This window comes from Rosa rugosa, chromosome 7 (assembly GCF_958449725.1).
Source record: "Rosa rugosa chromosome 7, drRosRugo1.1, whole genome shotgun sequence".
NCBI lineage: Eukaryota > Viridiplantae > Streptophyta > Magnoliopsida > Rosales > Rosaceae > Rosa > Rosa rugosa.
This window is the reverse complement of record NC_084826.1, coordinates 28948681-28971707: the sequence shown is the minus strand read 5'-3', so window position 1 is coordinate 28971707 and position 23027 is coordinate 28948681. Positions and strand designations below refer to the sequence as shown.

Genomic DNA, 23027 nt, shown 5'->3' with positions numbered 1-23027 from the left:
AAAGTCTTCGCACTCCTATGCTTTTCACATGTTTCTCAAATATGGCCTTAGGCAATGATTTGGTGAACAAATCTGCCACATTCTCCTCAGACCTTACTTGATTCACTTGAATCTTGAGGAGGGCCTGTTGTTGCTGATTGTTGGAAAACTTTGGCGATATGTGTTTTGTATTATCACCCTTGATATATTCTAGCTTCATCTGTTTGATGCAAGCTGCATTATCTTCATAAATGCAAGTAGGCTCTTCAGTGGTAGAACTCAAACCACTAGTCTCTCGAATATGTGTAATGATAGCTCTTAACCAAATACACTCACGAACTGCCTCATATAGAGCAATGATCTCTGAGTGGTTCGAGGAGGTAGCCACAAGGGTTTGCTTGATTGATCTCCAAGATATCGCTGTGTTCCCAATGGTAAATACATAACCAGTTTGGGAACGACCGTTATGTGGGTCAGAGAGGTACCCAGCATCAGCAAAACCGACCAAAACGTCATTTGGCGTTTTAGTGTAGTGAATGGCGTTTTCGCCATCAACATTTCCTTTAGGGATTGCAGTTCCATCTATGGTCCCTCTTGTTTCTCTGTAGGGAAAGAATAGTCTCAAGTCAATGGTTCCTTTTAGGTATCGAAAAATGTTCTTGATACCATTCCAGTGACGCTGCGTTGGCGTTAAGCTAAATCTAGCTAACAAGTTCACTGAGAATGCAATGTTTGGTCGAGTACATTGGGCTAAGTACAATAATGCGCCTATTGCACTTAGATAGGGAATTTCAGCTCCCAACACCTCTTTGTCATCTTCCTTTGGACGAAATGGATCTTTCCTTGCATCCAAACTTCGACCAATCATGGGAGTGCTAGCAGGATGCGCTTTTTCTATGTTAAATCACCTGACTTTTGGACATACGCAGACTGGTGGATTAGTATTCCACAAACTCGGTGTTCTAGTTCAAGGCCTAAACAGAATCGAGTTTTCCCAAAATCCTTCTTCTCAAATTCGGATTTCAAGTAGCTCACAGTTTCTCTTATTTCATCAAGAGTACCTATTATGTTCATATCATCGACATATACATCTACAATTGCAAATCCGGAACTTGTTTTCTTTATGAATACGTAGGGGCACAATTCATCGATCTTATATCCCTTCCCAATCAAGTAGTCACTTAGACGGGTATACCACATCCGCCCGAATTGTTTCAATCCGTAAAGTGAGCGTTTCAACCTAATTGCAAACGCACTTCGTGCTTTAGAGTCACTTGACTTGGGTAATGTTAGGCCATCATGAACTTTTATATATATCTCTGAATCAAGATCCCCATAGAGATATGCAGTAACCACATCCATGAGCTGCATTTCCAGTCCTTCGGAAACTACCAAGCTAACTAAGTAGCGGAACGTTATAACGTCTATTACGGGAGAGTATGTCTCCTCGTAGTCAATTCCAGAGCGTTGTGAGAAACCTTGCACCACAAGGCGAGCCTTGTACCGTAGGACTTCATTCTTCTCATTACGCTTTCTAACAAAGACCCATTTATGTTCTACAATCTTTACACTTGGTGGGGTTAGCACTACCGGACCAAATACCTGTCTCTTTGCCAGAGAATCTAGTTCTACCTGGATTGCTTCTTTCCATTTAGGCCAATCTACTCTTTGTTGACATTCAGCAACAGAGTGTGGTTCGATATCATCGTGCTCTATGATTTCTTGAGCAACAGTGTATGCAAATACATCATCAATGTGTATGGAAGATCTTTCTATCAACTCATACGCACTCTCATAATCCATTGAGATTTCTTTGTTCTCTGGAATCATTTCAAACATCGGAGCGTCCTCCAGTATTGATTCATGGACATAACTATAATCAGAGACAATCTCATGAGAGGGATTCTCTACATTGATGATTAATGGATCGGTTTGTGCCTTACTCACCCTCTTCTTCCTTGAGTGAGTGTCAATCGAACCAAGTGGCCTCCCTCACTTCCTTTGGGGAGCCACGGCCTCAACCACACCTCTACTAAGTGTGGTTGCAGCGCCTCTATCTGCGGCGCTGTGCCCTTTGTTGGGAACTTCTAACCTTACAGGCATGTTTGTAGCTGGTATATGTGATCTCATCACTTTTGCGATATCAGTAAACGTATCAGGCATCGAATCTGCTACGTTCTGAAGATCGATTATTCTTTTTACTTCACTGTCACATTGTGAAGTGCGGGGATCAAAATGAGACAGAGTGGGGACAAACCACGATAATTCCTGTCGTTCCCTTGGAAAATCCTTTTTCCTATCTCCCCCTAACGACGGGAAGACTGTCTCATCAAAGTGACAATCCGCAAATCTAGCGGTAAAGAGATCGCCTGTCAAGGGTTCCAAATAGCGGATAATCGTTGGGGATTCGTATCCAACAGAAATACTTAATCGTGTCTGGGGACCCATTTTGGTGCGCTGTGGGGGCGCAATAGGCACATATACTGCACAACTAAATATGCGTAAGTGTGAAATGTCAGGCTCATATCCAGTTACCAACGGGTACGTAGAAAATGGTTGGCTAGCAGTGGGTCTGAAACGAATAAGTAAAGCTGCGTGCAATATTGCATAACCCCATGCAGATATAGGCAGATTGGTGCGCATAACCAATGCCCTAGCCACCATCTGTAGCCTTTTGATGGTGGCTTCTGCGAGACCATTTTGTGTACGCACATGGGGTACATGATGCTCTACATCGATCCCGATAGACATGCAATAATCATCAAATGATTTTGATGTAAACTGTCCAGCGTTATCAAGCCGTATAAACTTGATAGGGTGATCAAGGTGGTGAGCCCTTAAACGTATAATCTGTGCTAGGAGTTTTGCAAATGCAGCATTTCTTGTGGACAATAAAGCGACATGTGACCAGCGTGTCGCAGCATCCACCAGAACCATAAAGTACTTGAATGGTCCGCATTCTGGATGGATAGGTCCACATATATCTCTTTGTATCCTTTGTAAGAATGGAATGTTTTGGTTTGTATCTTTAGCATAGGAAGGTCTCGATCCTGTTTTTGCTAAAGAGCAGGTTTTGCAAAACGAGTGATGTGCCTTTGAAATAGTCAATGAGGCATAATGGGAGGGAGGTAGTGCTTCTGGTACTTCAGAAAGCAATGACTGCATTTGAACAGTACTAGGACCGACACCTTGCAGTGTGACGGATTTTTGTCCCATTTTATTTTTCACTCAAAAGAAGGGATGTCCACATGAGTTCTTTAAAATACGGATCATCATGTCACGACCGGGGTGCCCTAGGCGGTCATGCCAAAGCCTGTATGAGTCAGTGTCCCACATTTCATTGTTGGTGACAGTATAGGATTCAATGATCCGAATCGTAGTGAGGTACAGTCCACTAGATTGACTCATAAGTTTCTCTAAAATGCGTTTCCTTCCACATTTATTAGAGGTAATATAAAGGTATTCAGTTCCATTCTCACAGTGTGTTTTTACATGATAACCGTTGGCACGAATATCTTTGAAACTTAACAAGGTTCGATTAGCTCTTGGTGCATATAGAGTGTCTGTGACATTAAATATATCTCATATTCTTTAGAGTATTTTTATTTTAGGTAGAATGATAATCTTTTTATTCAAATAATTTTTTTCTTTTTCTAGATGTATTGCTTTACATCTTTATAGTGCTATTTCGAACCATGTAAATATGTGTATAGTAAATAAATTTGAATAAATTCAGTGCTTTAGAATTATTCAAAATTTATTAATAAGCCAACGATAATCAAAGCAAGGTCTTGTTCAGAAATCTAATTCATCAAACCATTCTTTAAGACCAATCAATAGTCTAATTAAAAATGAGGCATTCTGCCTTCACAATCGTCTTTGGAAAATGAAATAAAGGGAAAAATTTTGTTTAGTCCCTGTACTATGACTCTATCATCGTTTCAGTCCCTGACATTCTAATTTAATCTGAAAAGTCCCTGAAGTAACAATTTCCGTCAAATTGGGCCGTTAAGTTGCTGACGTGGCAATCCAAGTCACGCCAAATCAGCTTGATAATAGTGAAAAATCCAATATAACCCTAGGATTTTTCTCCCTTCCTTTTTTTCTTTTTAATTTCTTTTATTCCATTTTTTTTTTCTTTTCTTCCTACCTTATTCTTCTTTAGTCTTCACACCCAAACCACCACAACCACCACCACTGAGCTCTCTCTCGAGCTCAACCACCAATCCCATTGCCATCATATATCAGCAAATTCCAAGAACTACACCTGCATAATCGATCAAACCAACATATCCAACATCTGGATATTTCCCGAGTTCATCAAAAACCAAATTCCACCTCAAACTAACCCCAATTCTTTCTCCGAAACCCAAAATTACCCGAAAACCCACCACTGCGGCCGCCACCGCCGCCACTCCCTCTATACCCACCTCGATCATTCCCAGCAAGCGCATTATACCCCGGAGCATGTGGGTCCGATGAATGAGGAAGGTGACGATGATGCGGGGGGACATAGGTTGACCGACAGTGCTGTTAGCAGAAGACCTAGAACCTACATTCTCAGCTGCAGAATTTGCAGCCAAATCTACCCATGAAAACTCTTCCAATTCAATCAATGAGTTTCACTACTATTAGTGACAATCATCGGGCAAAGACAACTACTTGATTCTTAAAACAGTCTAGTAAATTTGGGGATTATATACAAGTTCAAAATTTCAAAACTTTTCACAGGATCAATATCAATCTATCGAGACCATTCCCCCAAATTCAATGATACACAATAGTCTAATCACAGAAATTACAATCGCAATGAAAAAAAGAAAAGGATGAGACCAAAGTGAGAATCGGGCCTGGTTTACCTGACGACCATAACCGAAATTCGAAAGTTGCGAGTATGAATCCAATTCCAGGGAGAGAAGAATCGGTCGAAATGTAGAATTTGAATGGGTGAAAGAAAATGAAGAATGAAATGAGACCACCATCATCAAAATGGGTCTTACCCGGCCAGTGATTCACCAACATCAAGTTGCAAAATTCAATTTCATAGCAATCAGAATCAAAATCAAGGTTAATTTAGAAACCCAATTTGTGAATAATCAATCACAACACAAACCCCATTTTCAAATCAAATTTCTCTTCCTTTGGGAACCAAGAAGACCCCAAAATCCTCACCGGAGAAGAGGATGAGCCCCCGGAGAGCTGAAGAAAAACGAAGCTCCATCTACTTTAGAGCAGTCAGAGCTCGAAGTCGCTGGAGCTCTATGATTTTGGACGCCTCCGCACAAAGATCTGGTTGCTCATGCCCACAATGGTTCGGGAAGACGACCTGTTTCGTGCTTGGTATGCTTAGCCGTGCTATTTCAATAGAGGTCGAAGAAGAACCAGCAAAGTCATGTGGGAGTAAATGCCATATGGGTCGGTGTTCGGTGATTTTGGTTCAGAACGGGTGTGGTATGAACGAGGCAGAAGATAGGGAGAAAAGAAAAAATAAAAATAAAAGAACTTTAAAAAGAAAAAAGGAAGGGAAAAAGAACATAGGGATATATTGGACATTTCACTATTTACCTCGCTTACATGGCGCTGAGTTGGCGTCTAATTGTGTGCCACGTCAGCCAGTTAACGGAGCATTTAGACGGCAATGACCTATTAGACGGAAATTGTAACTTTAGGGACTTTTCAGATTAAATTAGAATGTCATGGACTGAAACGATGATAGAGTCATAGTACAGGGACTAAACAGAATTTTCCCCTAAAATAAATAAGGCAGATCAGTCAAAATCTAGTGCATCGATTGGCTGAGCAAGTTCCTTGTTGCTATTAAAGTCTGCAATTGTGAGGTTGACGTCTTGGTCATGGCCTCCTTCTTCCATATAGTGAGCCTCTTGTTCTTTAGACTCCCTATACCTCTTGTAACTTGTAAGTGGCTGCAACTATGTTGCTGGCTTGGTAGTTCTTATACCAATGCCCAATGACTCCACACCTATAGCATGGTTCATTGCCAACTCTATCCTGTTTGACTGAAGGGTTCTTAGGTGCCCTTTACACCTTGTTTCCATGACCACTAGGGCCAGCACCACCATCTCTGCGCCATACATTGGGAGGGCCTCCATGGCCCATATCACGACCCCCACGTCCCTTGCCACGTGGTGCATTATTGCCACGTGGGTAGGGATAAACACGTCCAACCCCCTTTGTATTGGGGTTCTTTCCACCTTTCACTTTGCCATAATTAGCCTCGTGAATCTTCTTTGTCCCAGTGGGCCTGACATTGTTGTTCAAGAGAACCTCATTATGCCTCTCAGCCACTTGCAGTAGGTTGATTAGCTTATTGAAGGTTGTGATTCTTTTGTTGTCATACTCCAGCCTATACTGGTTCGCTAGTATAAGCGCTGAAGTAGGAAAAGTAGAAAGTGTCTTTTGGATCATATCATCTTCTGTGAGTTCCTTTCCATAGAAATTTAGACGTGCCTTTAGGCGCAACATATCCTTGTTGAAGTCATTGACCCTTTTGTAGTCAAGCAAGCGGATTTCATTCCACGGAACGGTCAGTTCTGGGAGCAAGGTGTCATGAATGTTCCCAAAACGTCCCTTAAGGGCATCCCACAGTTCTTTGGGTGTCTTCAATTGAAGGTGCTCCCAGCGTAGGCTAGGATCAATATGTCGCCTCAGAAACATTAAGGCATTTGCTTTCACTTTGTCAGACGGTCCATCGTCTTTGGGGTCAGTGGGAGTTTTGATGGTGGCAGTGTAGTCTTTTGCCACAAAGGCAGTTTCTACATCGGAAACCCAACGGTGGTACTCAAGTCCTTCTGAGTCCAAAATGTCAAATTCAGGTCGAGTGAGATCAGCCATCTACATAAACAAGAGAGAAGAAATAAATTATGCAGTCATAAAGACATCCACGTGAATTATTTTCCAAACATATGAATTAGATTTCAAGACCAAGATTCGTAATGGTCACATTTTTTTTGATGCTATGTGAAAATACTTTATCATGGTAAGTGTGTGTGTATAATGCGCATGAATTTTCATTATCATGGCAAAGCGGATTGTATATGTTGCATTGTAAAAATAACCATAGCACATTTAAACATAGCATATATAAAAATAAACTACATGGCATGCTCAAATTTCACAAATATACAACAAATTATATACTACACATAATAATAGCAATAATACATCATACATAAAATAAAATGTAAACAATAGCATAATACAAGGCATGCGTAGGCATAATTTATATAAGCGTAATTAAAAAAACATGCTCAAAATTTCATAATAAAGCATAAACAATAAAATATATAATCATGCTTAAAGATAATCATATAAAACATAAATAACATTTTTTTGCCATGAGAAACCCTAGCACTCTATTCCCCCTAGCGGCGCTCACACTCGCGCTCATCCTAGCATCGCCACCGTCCTACGGTGACAAAAATGATGGATATGGCCATCCAAATAATGAACAACTTCGTTTATCACCATCCTCTGATCGTCCTAGGCATACATGGTCCCCTGCATCTTCAAGGGACTGCGATGGTCGGCTTTGGCCATGGCGGCGTCTCTTGCCCGTCAATGGCCGACAGATTGCTTGGTTACTCCTAAACCTAGACGATGGCCTACGTTTCTTGACAGAATCATCTGATATAGCCAACGAAGCCAAACCCAAGGGCGATACTATTCATTCCATCGGAGACTTCATTGTCGCTCGTACCCTCCTCGTGGAGGCCATCAATCTCGACGTTGCAGCTGCCTGTATGCCGCCTATCAGGTCAGTTCTTCTTGGCAATGATAGGGTCTCCTCTACGACGTCCATGAGTGGAGGCACTATTGGTCATCATGCTGCGCTCGCGGATTGGTTGTGGCCGGAGTTGCAGATACTGCTGAAGCTGCAAATGGAGCGCAAAAGAGTTTGGGTATCCAGATCAAAGAGCATGTGGTCGGGATGTCTTTGGGCTCAAATCCAAGCCCAGACCTTGGGGAGTTCGACAAAGGAGGTGGATGTGTGGCTACCCTCGAATTGGTTGGCATGGATGCTAGGCCGGACAGCGGCCATATTGCTGATGGCGGCAATAACAACTTGGTGGCAGCTAGGGTTTGTTCTTGATGGGCTTTGTGGGTTGATGGTTGGACCTAGGGTTGTGGAACTGATTTTGGGCCTGCTCTCTCTTGGGTCCAGAATAACTAATGGGTTTTTGTACCCATTATTTAGTTAGTCTTTTTTCGAATTTGCTTGTCTATTACTATGCATTATTGTCCATAGTTAAATAGGCTTTTTTGAATAAGTGAGCATGAGTACCGTCAAATGATCGGACCTAATCTATGTATCGCTGTGGTTTTACCACAAACTCTTTATCTGGCCAGAGATGGTAGAGGGAGGATATGTAATGGTCATTTCTGGCTTGAGTAATATTAATATATCGACATGATATTCTTCAAAAAAAAAAAAATATAAAACATAAATAACAAGGCATGCTTTAAGAGGATCAATATTATCTAACTAAACATGCTCAAAAGTTCATTATAAAAACATAAACAATAAAATATAAAGCATGCTCAAGAAAATAAATAATTAAATATATCATAGTATGAAATTAAATAAATTAAAGAGAACATACTTGGATTCGAAAAAATAAAACAATCCTAGCACACGCGCGTGTTGATGCAGGCGTGCGTAGCGATGTTTTTGGGCTTGAAAAAAACTGGGCCGCTTCCTCTCTCTTTTCAGCAGTGGGCCACGGGGCCTTTTTTTCTTTCTTTTTCTTGGCCTGTTTTTTGTTTTTTTTCTCTGGGCCGCAGGGCTTTTTTTTTTTTTTTTTGTTTCTGCTGGGCCACATGTCACCACTCAAGGCCCATTTTTTTCTCTCTGTTTTTTTTTTTTTTTTTTAATTTGGGCCGGACCTTTTCTTTGGGCCGGGACACTTTTTTTTTCTCCTGCTCTTCTTCCTTTTGCAAATGGGGTGGCTGATCTGGGACGAGGGACGAGGCCGATCGGTGATGCAGGCAAGCTGGGCTCCTCCGATGGAACAGTGAGTTTCCGGCAGAAATGGGCTTCTCTAAACGCGAAGGCCGGTCGGATCGCCGAAATCTGGTGCTGCAGGTGGGAGTCCTTTGACGACAGTCTTGGCAGAGGGACGAGGCCGGTCTGGGCTGTAGGCGGAGGCGAGGGGCTGCGCATGGTAGAGCTGAGGCCGGTCTGACCGGTGAGTTTTGGTGGCAGCGACTGCAGGCGGGTGGGCCGGATGGCACGGTGGAGGAAAACTAGCTTGAGAGGGAGACGAAGGCCGATCCGGATTTTTTTTTTTTTTTTTTTTTTTTTTTTGAGAATTGGTGGCGGCACTGAAGAAGAACAAGTCTTTTTTTTTTCGACGGGAGAAAAAAACAAACTTGAAAACTAGGGTTGTTTTTCTTGGCTATTTACTCTGAGCGTGCTGATAACGTGTAAAAGTAAAATGAGAATTGAAATTAGTCTACTCATTTCATTTCATAGCCCCTTTATATAGGGATGGAATTACAATGGAAATGATTAACATCAATTACAATAATGATAGTAAATACTGATTGTGATGTGATTGCAAGTCATTGATTCCCTCTTCGTCTGTTTCTTTGACGAAGGCACATAATGTGCTTTTCTTTTAACATCTTACGAAAAATATTTACATGCATATTAATTTTAAAACAAAAGTCCACTCACCATATATGGCTAAGTCTGCCGTCGATCAAAACTTTCCTCGCGTGGGTCCTCCTCACGTCTTGTATACAGTAGCACTCATGAACAACCAAACCAAAGACCATAATTTAAATTTACGTTAATTAGAAACTGGACTCTAAACACCGACCTCTCGTAACTAACGTCTCCAATCCTTCTAGGATTCAACCCAAACTTCACCACCAACATCAATTGACAAATTGAAATATTCTGTAGCTGAATCGAGGGAAATCCAACAGTCGGATTTTTGTAAATCGACAACCGAAACTCCGAACTTTGAAAATTCCCGATCAATATCTAACTTTCTCTGATTTCCACTAAAATCATATCTACATTTTCTACACGTTAAATTCAACTAAACTAGCCAAACTAGAAGGCCAGAATCAGCCCCACGCGCCGCCTCTCACGCACTACCAAGTCAACCCCCGATTCGGTTATTAACACATATGCCAAAATGTTCCTCTCATCAACCCCTTTCATTCTTAGAACTACAACAAAGCCCAGAAATGAATAGAAAGGCCGAAATTTACCTCGAAAGAATAAAAAAAAATCCTAGAATTTCAATTGCTTGATTTTGGCACCACAATCCAAGTTGGATCAAGATGTTTCGAAGGATTAATGTGCGTCCCAAGAGCTTCAAAGCCCAACAAGTATCGTCGCCGGAGGTGGCCGGAAAACGGAGTTTCGACCTGGTCGACTCGCACGGCAAGGTTGAATGCCTTTTTTCTTCGATTCACTTTCTTCAGGCCAAATCATCACAAACCACCGCCACAGAGCTCAAGGGGACAACAACGCAGTTCGAACAGGACCGGTGGCGCGCTGTCATGTGGCCGAACGACGAAGATATCGTTTGGGTTGGGTTTCTAGGTCGGTTGGAGAGAATTTTCTAGATTTCTACTTTGGGCCGAATGTGAAAATGACTTACCATTTCTAGTAAGTCCGCTTTTATACCCCTTTCTCGGAATAGTAACTTACGAACTCCGATTTAAGCGTGCCATGTGTTCACGGACTCAGTTTAACGTCCTCTACAGCTCTCAATAAGAAAATTTCCCCGAATTTTCATTCTATAAAAAGTCAACTCCTCGGGCCCCGCAATAGTTAAATAGAAATCGAGAAAAATAAAACTTATAGTAAATGACTTGAATATAGTAAGGAGGTGAACTAAATACGTGGCATATCAGTATTAGTGGGTTATAACCACAAAATTTTAGTCTATTTACTAAACTATTATTTGGTATACAGAAAAAAAAAAAAAAACTACACTAGTTTTGTACTATAATTTTCTTATATTGTGACCTCTTCCCAATAGGTCTTTTCCATTTCAACTTTTCCTCAAACTTCCTCTTTTTCACATAAGTCACCTGGCCTCCACGGCTCCACATTTTGTTAAAATATTTAAAACCACCATCAAATGATCAAATATACTAGCAGCTCCATCGCCACCAACATCCACGGACGCCAACCACCGTTGATGGGCGATTCACCACATGCATGGAGATGATTCAATAACGACTCATGCATAATTCAATGTCTTTTATTCCTTTGAATTATTCAATCATGTTAACATAATCTTTTAGCAAAATTACCAATCATGTCAATTTTTCAGAAAGTTTGCCCAAGTAAAAAAAAATCCGATTGGTCCGTGGTCATAACCCTAAATTTCAGGATAATTAATTTCTATAAAGAAATCAACATTTGGTCAGCGGCCAATGACTTTGGTACACTCCATTAAAGTTCCTCCCTCTTTGCAAATGCATCCAACCAAAATTGCATCATCTCAACAACCTCTTTGTGTTTTACTTTTAATTTATTTTGTATTCTTTTATATATCTATACTATTATTAAGAAAAGAGGCTTTGTTAGCCAAAATCTAAAATTTTGACAGAATTGGCCCTAGAAGATTAGTTTATTAGTTAATTAAATTACAAGGACAATTATGACATTTATAAAATATATTTTTATTAAAAAATAAACAAAAAAAAGCCACAATCCACTTTTCTCTCTCATGATCTTTTTTTTTTTTTTTTGAAATAAAAATAAATTCCAGTCTTTGAGGTTGGGGAGACTCGAACCCGCACCAACACATATGCAATGACCGTTTGAGTTTAATTTGGGAGATTAGGTTCTATGGCTAGTATCTATTATATAAAGCAAATTGTTGGGAATGATGGTTAAATTTTTGATACTCTTATTATACCCTTTATTGATTGAATTGTTTAAAAAATAAAAATAATATTACAAGGCTAAAATAGTAAATAAACAAAATCAGTTTCTTCTTTTCAAGAAACTACAAACAAAAAATAAAGGAAAAAAAAACCCACGTTTGTAAATTGTCAGTGGTAATTTGCTGCCTTCAAATTTTTTTTCTTTTTGTTTAATTTCCTTAAAATTTTCAGTTTTTAAATTTTTTTAATAAAAGCAAATTGGCAAGCACGGAATGCATGTCAAGAGGCTAGTATATATATATACTAGCATTTTTCCACACATGCTCTGCATGTGCAAGTTATTAAATTTTTTTTTTTCAGAAAATAAAAAAGAAAAAAGTTGGTTATTGCAGAGAAAAGAAAATGGGAGAGAGAAAAGTGGGTTGTGGATATTTTTTTTTCAAATTTTTTTAATAAAAATATATTTTGTAAATGTCTTAATTATCATTGTGATTTAATTAATTTTCAAAGTTTATTAATCTTCTAGGGTTAATTCTGTCAAAATTTAAGATTTTGGCTAACAAAGCCTGTTCTATTAATAATAGTATAGATATATATATATATTAAAGAATTAGGTGACATTCCCTCCTCCCTCAATCTCAAACTTTTGAGGGGTTTTTATTATAGGCCAAAAAGAAGAGGTCAGTTTTTTTATTAACGGGGAATTATCTGTTTTTTAATATAGGAAAACAGGAGATGCAGTAGTGGAGTCCAATTTGCGCCACAAAGCATAAAGCCGTCCGTAGCCTGATTGGGTGATTGCTTAGCACGTCCTTCCTCTTCAAACAAGAAGAATAAAAACAAAAAAATGGAGATGCGGGGTATCGATCCCCGTACCTCTCGCATGCTAAGCGAGCGCTCTACCATCTGAGCTACATCCCCATGATCAGTTACTTGACTCATATAATTATTAGTGGGTTAGAAATTAACTTTTCCTCCAAGTTTTCATTTCATGCTTTCTCTGGCTTTTTTTGTTTGTTCATTTATTTTCTGCCGGCAAAAATATATGTTTATATATTTCGACTTTGACGGTTGTATTATGCTATCTTCACCGGTTTTACGTACGTACTGTTTCTCTTGTCGTTTTATATAGCCTTGTGGTTTATGGCATTGGTAACTACAACACTATTTCAGCGGCATTTAGACTTGCGAGCATACATTAGCTCGGTTCTATACTTCTATAAAACCTACGGGGTTCAGTTTTGTTGTTTGTTCATACGCTGTTTGTTTTTCCATTACCTTGAGCATTTCCATAAATTACTTGCAGATTTCCAAGGAAGAACACGTTTCTGGGTTCTTTGTACTAATTACATTGGGTCCTTGGGGTTATGCTGGTAAAGGAGCCAATTCTGTTTTACTTTGCAGTTCTTGATGGTTCAATGTGGTTCCTTCACAATTCTGGGCTTGTTATGAGCAAAGACCTACATATTAAGGGATAGCCTAAAAGGGTTTTCTTAAGAGGTCATTTAAGATCAGTTGGTTTCTTTGAAAGATTCATATGGCTGCAGTTGAAGATTTAGACATTGAAAGTGGAGGCAATACTAGTCAAGAAGATGCAGGCTTGGAGCTTCTTTGGAGCAAGAGACTCAAAAACAAATTCTTGAATAGTAATTTGGGGGTGTTTTTGAGTTCCGGTGAGTCAATTATGTGCAAATATGGCATTCAATCATCTAGGAGTTTGGAAAGATATGGCCAAGTTATGATTGAAAGTGGGGAGGTAAAGGTAGTAATGAATTCAGAAGAGAGTCGAGGGCATTTGAACCTTGCAGAAAAAACATATGAGAATGAGAGGCACAGGAATACCAACTCTAGGAATGCTCTGAAGCCACCGCGACCTCCTAAAGGTCCAACACTCGATGCTGCTGATCAGAAGTTGGTTAGGGAGATCGTGGAGCTTGCTAGGAGAAAGCGAGCAAGAATTCAACAAATTAAGGCAGCAAAGAAGACGAAAGCAACCAAGTCATCATCTGTGCAAAGTGGCATATCTGCCATGATCATCACACTATTGTTCTTCTGTGTCATAATATTTGAAGGTAGACTTTTCCCTTCTCTTTTCATCTTTTGTATGTGATGCCTTAATTGATCATCATTGCATTTGCATGTCTATGCCAGTTGGATCTGTTGATTAAGCTAATATATAGAATAGGACTTCCAAACAGTTTTTCCTGATTGATAAAATTGTAACATAATAATTGGTTTGTAGTTTTATTCCTGTTCATAAACATGGTATTGACAATATAGAACTCTCCACATTTCATCTACAATGTCAAAAATGAGGACATTTCATTCCAGGACTCTGTTCTGCAAACCAAAACAACCAAATTGGCCCTCCAACAAATAGGTGGTTAGTGGTCACTGTGAAGTTAGATATGGTTCCCTTGAACCAACTGCCCATCAATGACTAATAGACGTGTATTGAAAACTTTTAGGATTGGATTTTGATCAAGATATTTTGTTAGCAAGCTTTCGTATCAAGTCACTTACTTGATCCAAACTCCAACTGAAATAGGTAAACTAAATGACAATTGGAACATCATTACTTGCTTAACGACAAACATTGAAAAAGATATCAAACCTACTGAAATCGATATTGGTATTTGTTTATTGCTATGTCTATTGCTGGCTGAAAATTCCAATTTATTTATATCTAAAACAGTTTGTTTAGTTCATTATTTACAATATTATTTTCCGCATCATATAGTAAACTCATTTTTACAGATGATAGACCATCAGGGTCCCAAAGAATTGCCAGTAAATATCAAGTAGTAAAGGAGAGTGACAATTGTAGCATGTACCATTTCTTGCTTGTGATAACTTCTGAGCTTCATTGTGTGGAACATTAATATTTTGTAGCTGCTGCACTTGATAACCTAATTTTAACACACTGCATGTCTGTAAATACATCTGAATGTTGTTGAAGTTTTGTTATAGGTGTAAGCTCCACAACTGTTCCAAATATGAATACACAAGGGTCTCCAGAGCCAGCAGTTGAAACAGCTGGAGATTTAATTTTTCTTCATTACTCCCAAAGCACGATACCTCGTTCTAGCTTTCAGAAGTGAGTATTACATTTCCCTACGACCCTACCTATCTTGTCTTTCCATGCTTCGTAACAAGATCCGAGAAAAATGGTACCACTCTCTCTTATCCCCTCCCTGTGGGTGTTTCAGTTCTGTCAAAGACCAGGTTTCTCGTTCAGGTCCGGGTGAAAAGGTGATGAAGATGTAGGAGTTGCTGGCATTTTACTGTCATGCAAAATCATATTCTGTTCTCCATTTGGTAATACCGCATCACCACACGGCTGTCACTCTTTTGTACATTGAACAGCCCAAAACTCCAAGAGATTTTTGACATAGTTATCATGTACAGTAGCTTAGTTCAATTGGTTGATGAAGGATTTTACCAAAGGAGAAGAGAGGCAAATCAAAAGGTGAAGAACAACATGGTGATTGTGCAACCGTCTAGAGGAGCCTAGTAAGAAATAGCTGAGATCAGAGCTATTCATGTCGGTTGTAAGTTCATACTTGTTCACATTCACCTAGTGAACTGCTTTGGACTTGCCCTTCAGGAGTTAAATTCCACAGTTGTTTACCTCAGTTGACGGTTTTACTGCGTTAACAAATTATTAATATGCTCTTTATCTCTTCGTTACGTCTATTGAATGGTCTATGAATTTCATTGAGTCTAATTTGAAAGATTTAAAGAATCAGCAGTTCTGAAATGGCTAACACTCTGCAATCGTCTTGAGACACTCTGTTCTAGTCAACTGAAAAATTGGGTGAGATGGACGGACACTCGCGGAGAAAGAGAGTAAAAATACATATATATGGAGGTTCAGGTCGAACCAAAACAAATTGTATACATACGTGGTTGATTTACAAATTTATGTAATTAAGAGTTCAAGTCCTTAACCACATATGGATTCCGTACATGTTTATCCTAGATGTATAGATCAACCTTGCTTTTCCCCTACCAAAATAAAGAGAGGAATAAAATGATCGAAATTCATGACAATATAGCAAACAACATGTATACATACACACACCAACAACTTCATCACAACTGGTCGCATTTTGTAGGAACAAACGAGATCGTCTCCTTGACTAGATCATGCAGAACCAACATATTCTGCTGCTGATAATTCCCAAACACAGACATATCCCCGGCGCTCCCAGCAGCCAAGCAAATGACTCCAACGTCCGAATCCGCAATCATATAATTCTCACTAGGCAGTTCCAAATCTGCATCCTTGAAATGAAATACCAGCTTGGGCACCTCTACTTTGGTAGCATCCTCTGGCAATTCGAAGCACAGGTCTAGCCCTACCGTGTCGATCGCATCTTTCTCCGGAAGTTCCATCTGGGAAGTGAATTCTTTCACAACAGCATCGTAAGCATCCTCTGCAAGATAAGTAAGGGTTGTCCCAGAGTCTATGATTAGGCCACCGCCACCATCATCTCCTAGGGTGAATGTGTCTTTTGCGATAGGCAAGCGAGTGCCCCCTAAGGTGATTCCTTCAAGGGAAAGATAGTAAAAAGTAGGCTGTGATGGGTTTTTGATCAAAGGGGTGGTTTTGATGTTTGCAACATCAGATGATGATGTACTGCTGTTCAAGCTTGCTAATGACCCCATCAAAAGTGTGCTCGTACTTTGCGTGTCGTCTACGGAAGGAAGGCAATAGGAGAACTTGGGTTCCTTGAGCTGCGAAACCAAGGACAAGGTTCCGCGGCCCAACCCCACGAGCCCCGCGCCTTGGTTGAACCCGCCACCCTCGTTGTCTCCCCCACATCCAAAACTAATTTTGGGAATGGAAACGTCGCTGGAGTCTTCGTCTCCGAAAGAGAACGTTTCGGTTGCGAGAATCCCATCCGTTGATGAAGAATCGCCATAAGTGTAGTAATACTCACAGCTTTTGTTAGTGCATTTCGAGGAGGGCAGTGCATCACATAGCTCGCTTGTACATGACACCTTTGAGAAAGTAGAAGACTCTTTCGGGTTGAAAATTGGGGTTGGCTGCTTATAACATTGCTTGCATGGCTCGCACTGAGTCCATATAAGATCGCTCCCCGTGTCCACAATTGCTGAAAAGCTCTTTGCCGGAGTACCAATCGATAACGTCATCAAAAACTCTCCCAGGCCTGCATGAACCGGAGTTTCAACTTTGGTATGACTATCTGGTGATGTAGAGCTCTTGAGCTTCATTGCATTCAGCCTTTGCAGCCTCTTTCGTCCTCGTTTGATTCGGCGTTGAAGACGTTCGAGTCTGGTTAGGTTCTTTCCAGAATCCACGTGTTTGAGAGTCACCTTGAACCCACTTTGCACCTGTAAGCCATGGTCGTGGAGATCTAGAGCTCTTCTTGAAGTGGAACATGAAGGGTTAACAAACAGTGCACCTAGTACTCCCAGTGTTATTAATACGAAACTCAACCATGAAAGAATCGCTGAAGCCATATCTCAATTGATTGAGAGAAATGAGACCGATCAATTAATCAGTAAGGTGCTGGTCGAAAATATAAGTAATGTGTTGTGGTTGAGATATCATCGATGTTGCGTCGTAGCTAATGCCGGGTCTTGCGTCTTGTTTTTTTTTGGAAAGAAATATATGTGCAAAGCAGCACCAATATGAGCGAAAGAGATGGAGACAGATCAGGTGACTTCACACCCTTTGGAATTTAGACATATTTATTGTTAATTGTATTGGAGTACTCTCTTATATATGTTGGCCACCTATTTCGATGACTCTTGATCTCTTACCTCAGCAAGTATGGAGTATGATGATTGTGTTTCTGCAAGATGATTACTAAAGCGCACACACTATCTGCTGGGACCCTAGAGTAGATGATCGATCTCTGAAGAATACTACTATGGACTTGCCGAAGCCGTACTCAAAGATATATAGATCATTGTATGTACATGTCATTGCTTTCAATTTCTTCAAATAATAATTACAGAGACGATAAATTGGTATAGAAGTGAAGAAACTAGCTAGGAATGATGTACTAGAGGGTTGGTGGGCTAACTCGTTTACTATTGACTCGCAAAGAACTTGGAGAGTTGGGGCTGGTATGATTTGCACGCATGGGGCAGAGAATGAAGAACAAGGTGGTTTTGATGTCTCATTATTGTTAGGTACGAAGGTTTTATCATTACTATCCGTCTCTCTCAATTATTTTTTTATCATTTTTTTTCCTTCTCTTCTTTTGTGTGTCCACTTACCTAAGACCTAAGTAGTACCCAGTGTTCCGCTTTCTTTCCTCTCGCTCTGGGTAATTTTCTCTCTTCTCCCGTGAGAGTCGGTTGAGAGAAACCGATATATGGACCAAATTCTTGCAACTTTGAGTCAAGAGAGTCAAACGTGTTGGGAAAAAAGCAGGAAGCAACCATAGAGCAAGAGGCGATCACGGCCTCACCTCAACCTCATAATATATTCCATGATTCAATTTGATGAGGATGAAACCATGGATTTAAGATAGGGTAAATTCCTCCTATGGTAGGTATTGCTACTTGGACAGTTTGATACCCGATGTATTAAAGGAGACAGTTTGGTACTTGAAGTTAGACTCTGTTTGACACTTTGGTACTTCTGTTAATTTTTATGTTAAATGTAAGGATAAAATTGACATTTAGATAGGCCTCATCAAAAAGCCCGCGGATCAAGTGGACTGATGGAGGCCCGCGAGCCCTGAGGGCTAAAAGCCTGGCCCGGCCCGTTAAAAAGCCCGCAAAGCCCGCCTCGGGTGGGTAGTGGGCCGGCCAGCAAAAACCCGGCCCTGCCCGCCAAAGGCCCGCTAGGCCCGGCCCGCAAAAGCCCGCTAGGCCCGGCCCGTAAAAGCCCGTAAAATATTATATATATATATCTGTGTGTGTGTGTGTGTGTGTGTGTGTGTGTTATATATAGATATATCTATATATGTGTGTGTGTTTATAAATATATATATAATATGTTTTTTTTTGAAGAATATCATGTCGATATATAAATAATTCTCAGGCCAGAAAGGACCATTACATATCCTCCCTCTACCGACTTTGGGTAGATAAAGAGTTTGTGGTGAAACCACAGCGATACATAGATTAGGTCCTATCATTTGACGGTACCCATGCTCACTTATTCAAAGAAAAGCCTATAAACTATGTTACCAATGACAAGTAAATAGGCATAGTTCAAAGAAACGTAAAACTAAATCTTCTCCTTGCCCTTAAAACTAGGGCTAGGAGGTTTTCCAGGGCAAAGCACGCTAAGCACCTTTTCAGCTGCAACCTTCTTCAGTGAAGGGTTTTTGTTTTTCGATCCCAGAGGCCGGCCTTTTTTCTTTTTTTGATCCACCTTGAGCAGCTGCATAGATGCCTGAGGGAGTGAGCCTTCCTTAGGAACTAAGATACCCCCTGGAGCTTCAATGAGACCTAGGGATTTAGCTGAAAATTTTGTGTGGAATTCCGGGACCTTCAATTTCTTGGGCACCATAGATGAGCTAGCAGCAGTCTCACCTTCATGAAACAGAAGCTTCAGTTTTCTTGGGGATGTATATGGCGATGGAGGACGGCCTCGTTTCGCCGTGGAGGACTCCACTTCAACAGGGACCAAGGCTAAACCATTTGCCTCATTAACATGCTTGAAGTCTTCACTGCGGAGCACAATAGGCTTGCGGTGCTTGTGCATGACAGGAGTGCCAAACAGGTTGCGCGTAATTGGGGGCAGTATAGGGGTTTGTATGCCCTGAAACCGAAATGTTCCATTCTGGAAACGAAGATCGGAAAAACCTGGGAATTGGGATGTTAGAGATTTCCCCAGTTGCGTCGCACTTGCAGCAGTTTCATCCACAGTTGGTGCATCAGCATTAGGGCAAACTCCCTGCTCATGAAACAAAAGATGGCAACCCCTGCATTGTCCACGTAAGTTCTCAAAGAAAAAGGTAATTTCTTTTACTACTCCCGGAATGATTTTGAGAGTCCTCTTCAGAAAAAATGGATGAGATATGGCATGAGCAACGTGAACCCTAATCTGACCTTTATTGTCAAAAAGTCTTTGATCAAAGTCCAAATACTTACCCGCCACAGAAGCAACATTCATGATAGTTTTCTTATCTTCTAGGGCTGGCGGGATACCTGTGATTTTGACCCAGAAGAAGAGCAGATGCATGGGGATGTGGAGGGGATCCTCCAGGCCATCATATTGCTGAAGTAGAACTGGGGCTTTGTTGAAATACCACGGCCCTCCCCTTAAGATCTTATTTCGGTCACGTTTCAGATCAAAGGAGAAGGCAAAACGACCTTGGGTACAATCTTGAACCTTAAAGACTCCATCGATGACCCAGATGCGTCGGAAGTGGCGAAGGAGATCTTGAGTGCCGAATGGTTTCTTTGTCAGCGGTTTGGCTAAGAGAAAAGCCTGAGAGTTTGAGCGCCTCTCTGAGCCATTCAAGTGTGAGATGTCAACTACGTCAGAGCCTGCTAAGGCAAGGGATGTAGCGAAGCTCGCTGTGACGTCGTCAATGGACGCCATTTGCAGTGCACAGGGGGCCGTAAAGGATACTGCCGTGAGGAAGAGGAATAGGGTTTGGGAGCGGCTTCAGAGTCGCATTAGGGTTTATTTTGGTTATATATATATAATATGTGTGTGTTATATATATATATATATATATATATATATATATATATATATATATATATATATCATGTATGTGTGTGTGTGTTTATATATATATAGATATATCTATATATATATAAACACACACACACATATATATATATATATATATATATATATATATATATACGTGTGTGTGTGGAAGTTCTTATACTTCTATATAAAATATGTGCATATATATATATATATATATTCTAAATATCGGTTGACCAATTCGATCGGATTCGAAAATATGGTGAAATTGGCTAAATTTTTTACCACACTAATAATTTATTGTAATAAACTCATCCAACGGTCGGTTTTTCCATTTTCTTTGAATTGATAGGGGTTGCTCTTAGGAGTGTATGATATATAAATATAGGTTTATAAGAGTAACTACGTTTGACCTAGTTGATCGAATTCGAAACGATAAGCAAATTTGCTAGATTTTTTACAACCACCATAAAATATTACAATCTCTCAATCGAGCGGTTGGTTTCTCCAAATTCATCTTCCACTTCATGGTTGTTTTAGAATGGACCTCAACAATTTAAATGCAATGTATAAGTCATACAACTTTAGGAGACAAATTAGTATAGGCCAACGTATTTGTAATTAAAAATTGAAATTTTTATCTTATGTCCACACACATCCATCGATGAATTATTTACAAGCGTGATGTAAAAAAATAAACAAGTTTTGCATTCATCACGCTATCGGTCAACCAAGAAAACATGCAAGTGACTACAGTTAACTAATCCGATCGAGTTCGAAACTATGGTGAAATTGACTAAATTTTTAACCACACTCATAATTTATTGTAATAATCACATCCAACGGTCGGTTTTCCCATTTTCTTTGAATTGATAGGGTTGCTCTTTGGAGCGTGTGATATATAAATATAGGTTTAGAAGAGTAACTAGGTTTGACCTAGTTGATCGAATTCGAAACGAAAACCAAATTGGCTGTATTTTTTACAACCACCATAAAATATTACAATCTCTCAATCGAGCGGTTGGTTTCTCCAAATTCATCTTCCACTTCATGGTTGTTTTAGAATGGACCTCAACAATTTAAATGCAATGTATAAGTCATACAACTTTAGGAAGAAAATTGGTATAGGCCAATGTGTTTGTAATTAAAATTAATTTTTTTTATCTTATGTCCATGCACATCCATCGATGGAATATATACAAACGTGATGTGAAAAAATAAGCACGTTTCGCGGTTGTCACGCCATCGGTCAACCAAGAAAACATATAAGTGACTACGGTTGACCAATCCGATCGAATTCGAAAATATTGTGAAATTGGCTAAATTTTTTATCACACTCATAATTTATTGTAATAAACTCATCCAACGGTCAGTTTTTTCATTTTCTTTGAATTGATAGGGGTTGCTCTTTGGAGTGTATGATATATAAATATAGATTTATAAGAGTAACTACGTTTGACCTAGTTGATCGAATTCGAAACGATAACCAAATTGGCTAGATTTTTTTACAACCACCATAAAATATTACAATCTCTCAATCGAGCGGTTGATTTCTCCAAATTCATCTTCCACTTCACGGTTGTTTTAGAATGGACCTCAACAATTTAAATGCAATATATAAGTCATACAACTTTAGGAGACAAATTAGTATAGGCCAATGTATTTGTAATTAAAAATTGAAATTTTTATCTTATGTCCACACACATCCATCGATGAAATATTTACAAACGTGATGTAAAAAAATAAGCAAGTTTTGCGTTCATCACGCCATCGGTCAACCAAGAAAACATGCAAGTGACTACAGTTGACCAATCCGATCGGGTTTGAAACTATGGTGAAATTGACTAAATTTTTAACCACACTCTTATTTTATTGTAATAATCACATCCAACGGTCAGTTTTCTCATTTTCTTTGAATTGCTATATGTTGCTCTTTGGAGTGTATGATGTATAAATATAGATTTATAAAAAATTAGTGCCTTTAAAAATTTATTTATCAATAAATTAGTATCTATATATAAATAAAGATTTTTTTTTGGTACAATATAGAATTATAGATATGTTATCTTTGATTGTATTTGATCATTATCCAATGAATTTCCAAAGCTTGATTAAAAAAAAAAAAATTTGTGTCTTTAAATATTTATTTATACATAAAGCCCGCAAGGCCCGGCCCAAAAAAGCCCACAAGGCCAAGCCCGGCCAGGCCCGAAAAAGCCCGCAAAGCCCGCTTTATATGGACGGGCTTGGATCCGTCTATTTTTAATAAAGCCCGGCCCGGCCCGGCCCGCTATTATTTAAAAATATAGCAAGGCCCGGCCCGGCCCGGCCCGTTGACGACCCCTACATTTAGAATATATGTATAAAAACATAATAAAAAAACATGAGTTTGTGGGTTTAGGGTTGATTGCCGTTCTTCATAAATTTATAGGTATGAATTAATGTTTATGAGTTATGTTGAATGTGAAATATTCGAATTTTATGTTAAAGAAATATAATAATCAGATTTTTTTGT

General features: G+C 39.6%; 3 protein-coding genes and 1 non-coding gene across 5 annotated transcripts; 1 reads left to right on the top strand and 3 right to left on the bottom strand.

Annotated features, from left to right (window-relative positions):
• Positions 1-5778: 5778 nt before the first annotated feature.
• Positions 5779-9441, bottom strand: LOC133719768 (uncharacterized). The gene is made up of 2 exons (XM_062145940.1): positions 8601-9441; positions 5779-6831 (listed from the first exon to the last, which is right to left on the bottom strand). The coding sequence occupies exons 1-2, from the start codon at positions 8817-8819 to the stop codon at positions 6019-6021; spliced, it is 1032 nt and encodes a 343-aa protein (XP_062001924.1). The 5' UTR covers positions 8820-9441; the 3' UTR covers positions 5779-6018.
• Positions 9442-12704: 3263 nt separating this feature from the next.
• Positions 12705-12777, bottom strand: TRNAA-AGC (transfer RNA alanine (anticodon AGC)). The gene has a single exon. It is a non-coding gene; the product is annotated as a tRNA-Ala (tRNA).
• Positions 12778-12862: 85 nt separating this feature from the next.
• On the top strand, positions 12863-15546 carry LOC133722482 (uncharacterized). 2 transcript variants are annotated; one of them, XR_009852770.1, is made up of 4 exons: positions 12863-13928; positions 14827-14953; positions 15066-15174; positions 15265-15546. XR_009852770.1 is itself a non-coding variant. In XM_062149370.1 (3 exons), the coding sequence occupies exons 1-3, from the start codon at positions 13394-13396 to the stop codon at positions 15121-15123; spliced, it is 720 nt and encodes a 239-aa protein (XP_062005354.1). In that variant the 5' UTR covers positions 12865-13393; the 3' UTR covers positions 15124-15546. The 2 variants fall into 2 exon arrangements, 1 of the variants encoding a protein (XP_062005354.1); XM_062149370.1 differs by having other exon boundaries at positions 12865-13928; positions 15066-15546.
• Positions 15547-15695: 149 nt separating this feature from the next.
• LOC133722481 (aspartic proteinase nepenthesin-1) lies at positions 15696-17572 on the bottom strand. Its single transcript, XM_062149369.1, has one exon. The coding sequence runs from the start codon at positions 17344-17346 to the stop codon at positions 15952-15954; it is 1395 nt and encodes a 464-aa protein (XP_062005353.1). The 5' UTR covers positions 17347-17572; the 3' UTR covers positions 15696-15951.
• Positions 17573-23027: the final 5455 nt, after the last annotated feature.